Source organism: Mandrillus leucophaeus, unplaced genomic scaffold (genome assembly GCF_000951045.1).
Source record: "Mandrillus leucophaeus isolate KB7577 unplaced genomic scaffold, Mleu.le_1.0 Scaffold884, whole genome shotgun sequence".
Taxonomy (NCBI): Eukaryota; Metazoa; Chordata; class Mammalia; order Primates; family Cercopithecidae; genus Mandrillus; species Mandrillus leucophaeus.
Genome location: NW_012109630.1, coordinates 857,631 through 862,209, shown reverse-complemented (window position 1 = coordinate 862,209; position 4,579 = coordinate 857,631). Strand labels below are relative to the sequence as shown.

General features: G+C 33.2%; 1 protein-coding gene across 3 annotated transcripts in view; it reads left to right on the top strand.

Annotated features, from left to right (window-relative positions):
- The window catches only part of DPYD (dihydropyrimidine dehydrogenase), a 903,050-nt gene that overhangs the window by 104,855 nt on the left and 793,616 nt on the right, over positions 1 to 4,579 (top strand). For all 3 annotated transcript variants that reach the window (XR_001004797.1, XM_011969334.1, XM_011969335.1), the window contains exon 3: positions 435 to 517. Coding sequence is in view for 2 of the 3 variants with exons in the window: in XM_011969334.1 (XP_011824724.1) it covers positions 435 to 517 (83 nt within the window). In the remaining variant the exon portion in view is untranslated. The remainder of the gene's footprint in view (positions 1 to 434; positions 518 to 4,579) is intronic.

Sequence of the window (4,579 nt, the reverse complement as noted above, 5' to 3'; positions counted from 1 at the left end):
GTTTAGAACTTGGTATTGTATACTGTTTATGGTGATTTAAAACTTACTCTAATGGTTTTCTCTTTTGAGTTTAAATTGGATTTTCTATACTTAAGATTATTTTAGAGAACTAATTTTTATTCCTCCAAACTTAAGAAGTTTTCCTTCTTTTATAAATTCATTTCTTGTGTTTATCCACTTTGAAAAATTGATAATGAGACTCCACTTTGAAAAATTGATAACGAGACTTCTGTGATAGCTGTATCATAAAATGTTTTTATTTTGTTTCTGTTGGATTTAACTGTCAATTTTAATGAATCCTACCCAATTAAAGTGGTATGCATATTTTTCATGAGTCCATGATCAATATAATCAATTACATTTTTGCATAGCTGCATAGATATAATTTTTCTCAGGATCTTAGAGAATTAATGCAATTTTTAAATATGTTGCAGAATTGTGAGAAGCTAGAGAATAATTTTGATGACATCAAGCACACGACTCTTGGTGAGCGAGGAGCTCTCCGAGAAGCAATGAGGTAAGTCTGGGTCACCATAGCAACAGTCACAGATGTGGTAAAGAAAAAGTCATTCTTCATTATTTGGGGAACAAATGAGTTCATTGCCACCATTCAGCTCTGTTCTCTAAGGTATTAATTTGTCAGTGGAGAGACTTCCCTTGAGGCTGTACTTTGGTTTTGAAGCTGCATAAATGTTAAGCCTCAGTGCACAGTAAAAAATGTAAATGTTTAATTTGTTACTTAAAATGCTTAAGGGGTGTCTTGTTTTATATTTATACTAAACTGTGTGATTGAATGAAAATATTGTTCATCTAAATTCTGCCTGTATATATAAAAAAAAAATTGTACAATGGTGCTTTAACTGAGTAGTATTTCCTCCTAATTCATATTTAATTTAAAGAGAGGTACTTACATTTTCATCTTCTATAACATTTTATAGGATTATATTATATTATAGTATTTTTAGTGATTTACATTTTTGCACTATTACAAAGCATATAATTAACTTCCTTTCAACTACAGTGGTCTATAATGACCCTGACTTGTTTCTTTTTTCATTTCTTAACATCAGTAATTCTGAATATTTATATGAAATTGTCCCAAATTTGATGCCTTTTAAATAACTTTTAGTGAAGCATTTTTCAAATCTATTTGATCAGAATCCAGAAAGGCTTTTTACTAGACATTAAAAATGTGTGGGAAATAAAACTCATCATCCTTAGAGTGAGAAAACAACAAATGATAGTAGTCTTAAAAGTTCTGAGCTTGGATATTTGAGTAGCATAATTTCCAATATCTTTGTAAAGAAACAGTATATTTATATTTATTTAGCCTATAAAATTAAAATAGATTTTAAAAATATGCCTTCTTCTGTCTTAATGCTCATTTTTCAAGGATGTTAAGGCTAAAAAGATTAAAATGAGAGAAAGGATAAACCTAAGAGGCTTCCTAGAAAGGTAGTTTAGATACAATTTTGTTATTGCCAGCACACAGTTACCATATACTTTAGTTTAGAAGCTGCTCTCATTTAGTAACCTTCCTTTTACCATGCAAGCAGCAGGAGAAAGTAATTAAATTTAATAGAAGCTGCCCTCATTTTGAAGCCACTTCTATTTAAAACCACAGGGGGAGGTAATTAAATTTAATGGAAACAGTAGCTTCTACACAAAGATACATGGTACTTCTGTATAGATGATTATGATGTCACAAAAAGAGGAATAATATATTACTAGTATGAGAAATTACCAGCTGGAGCAAGTGAACCTATTTTATTGTTAATGTCTTTACTAATAAAAAAAGAGGGAAAAATAAAACTGAGTACACAATAGAGAATTTGTATCTATGTAAAATGCAATCAGATATTCTCAGAAAGTTGAAGTTATTGAAAATTTTAGTAAATTAAAAATAAGATGTAAAATATTTGTTTTGGAAAAGGCTAATGCAGAAATTATGAATGAATTTCTGATTTTCACCATTCATAGTGGTTTATCCTAAAGTTACCACTGCTATAAATTTAACATATTTTTGTAAATGCTTATTATGATAAGTTTAAATGCAGTGAACATGCATGTCAATATTTACTTGGAAAACTGCAGTTATACTCTATATTTTTATATCTATTTATTTTGAAGTAAATACATAGACAAACAGGAAAACAAAGAGGGTGCCACCTCTTATGTTTTGAATAAAAGAACTGAAGACCAGAGAGACAGAAAGAACTGAAAAGAGGCAATGTGAATGAAAAATGATGTGAAAGAGGAAAATACAACGAACAAGGAGAGGATATGTAATCAGTGTAGGAAATTTGTCCTCAAGAAAAAAACAAATTGAATTATAAGAATTAACTTCATATGAAGAGATTATTAAATTCTGCCAAGTTTTGTAATACATACCATTTTAGAACATACCAGGATGTCCTGTTTTTAAAAAAAACTAGAGATGAAGTGATGAGAAAAACAAGTATTACCTGACTGGAATAACCTCCCAACCACCCATACTATGAGACAAAGCAGTAGTTTGGATTATTTAAATGAGGATTTAATTTTATGGTTATGAAATGTACTTGTTTGCATAAGTTATATATTTTACACACACACATTGTTGGTAATGTCTGGATTCATTAAACACAGTGGAATAATTTAGTAATTAATAGCATACAACAATTTAGTATATGGTGGGTCAGGTGCTTTTTAAAATGTGTTTGGAATATGCTTGAGGTGAAGACCCAGAGACTGTGTTTCAGTCTTTTCCCAGAACATTTCATGGTAGCTTCTCTATGTTTCCATTGGACTGGCGTAGCTTGGCTATGGGAGCATCCCTTTTTCTTATTAGCTTGATCTCTTTAGCAGCCCTTAAGTGGCTCCAGGTGCCCACAGTGGTGTTCTTGTCCTGAGTGTGTCTAGCCAGGAGGAACTGGAACAGAACTGGACCCACATCTGAAGATTGTCCTATTGTGGCAGCAGTGTTGGGGGGCCTTTCACCATCTTGGGTACCTCCTTATTTATCAGGGTTTTACTATTTCTATGAGCTTTGAGCTTAGAAGAGAAAAGAGAGTATTCTTAGCCACCTCATCCAGTCTGTGTTTTTGGTCAGTCTTTGCTCTGCAGTCTTGAATCTGGTCTGTTGTCAGTATCCGAGTTTACAAATCACTTTAGATCCCTCCCATGCTTCCTCCTGATCCCAGTCTTAAGGATGCCCTGAGCCTGTAGCCCTGGTGTGTAAAAAGGACGAGGGGTTACAACCTTCTCTGGAATATACTAGCTAAATAAAACATTAAATAAATACGTTAACTGAGGTAGGGAGAGAAAAAAAAGAGGATTAGTGAAGATTTGGGTTTTCAGGTGACTGCAAGATAGCTAAGGTTAACTCGTGTAAATGTGCAATAGGCAGAGGGAAAATATAATGCAAAAACTCAAGGAAAAGACTGAGAGTTGATGTGCACATTTAAGACTTGTTAGTATTTTGATGCTTGTTGTAGCCAAGGGAAGGCATATGATTTCCAAGAATAGTGCATTGGGATAAGAAAGAAGGAGAGTCCAGCCAGATGTCTAAGAAAATACAGGGCTTAGGAAAATATGTGCCAGAAGAAACATATTTTGGGATTTAAAATTCTGAATAACCTTTTCTAACACAGTAAGACTATACTGAAATATAATGTGCCTAAAAAGAAAAGGATAGAGGAATGGAATTCCTGGCCATTGTTCTGTGGCTCTTAGAGACAGCTAGACCAGTGCTGCCCAGAAGACCTTTCTGTGATGAGAGAAATGTTCTCCATCTGCTCCATTTAGTGGGAGAGTCATCAGCCACATATGGCCACTGAGTACCTGAAATACGATGAGTGAAGAACTGAACGTTTAATTTTACTTAATTTTTATTAATTTAAATTTAAACACTTATATGTGGTTAGTGGCTGTGGTTTGGTCTGTGGTGCCCTAAAGGGATGTTTTTGTGTTGCTAATGTGATACTTGACTGCCTCTCACTTAACAGAGTTCTCAACAATGGAGAGGCCAGAGTGAAGCTAAACCATGTTCACACACATCACACAGAGACACACTTACTTTCTCAGAAAACCAACAGTAAAAGGTAGATCCATAACCTGGTAATAGATGTAAAACCAAAACTAAAATATATGATTGGTAATAGAGGAGACAAGGTAGCTCTTATTTTCTAAAGACATGATTTATACATAGAAAGCCCAACAGAATCAACAACAGAACTTCCCTAAGAATTTGACATCTTTTAATGTGATCATATTCAAAATGAAGGTGGAAATTCTTAAGTTACTCTAAGTGTTACTTAAATAGTGTCTGTAATTGATAATAGACACTATAAAGGTCTGATGAAGTTATTGTATGATAAAGTACCGCAAGTAATTCAGGACATGTTTAATCCCCCAGTAGATGGTATAAAGATTTTTTGGTTTTTTTGTTTGCTTGTTTGTTTGTTTTTGCTGTTTGGACCAAAAAAAAAAAAAAAAAAAAAAAGTTATAGTCTCAGTTCACATGGCCCAAAGGAAATTTCATGCGTTTTTAAAGAGCTAAAGGAAATAAATGAAACAGCCAAAGTCCAGTGGAATATAG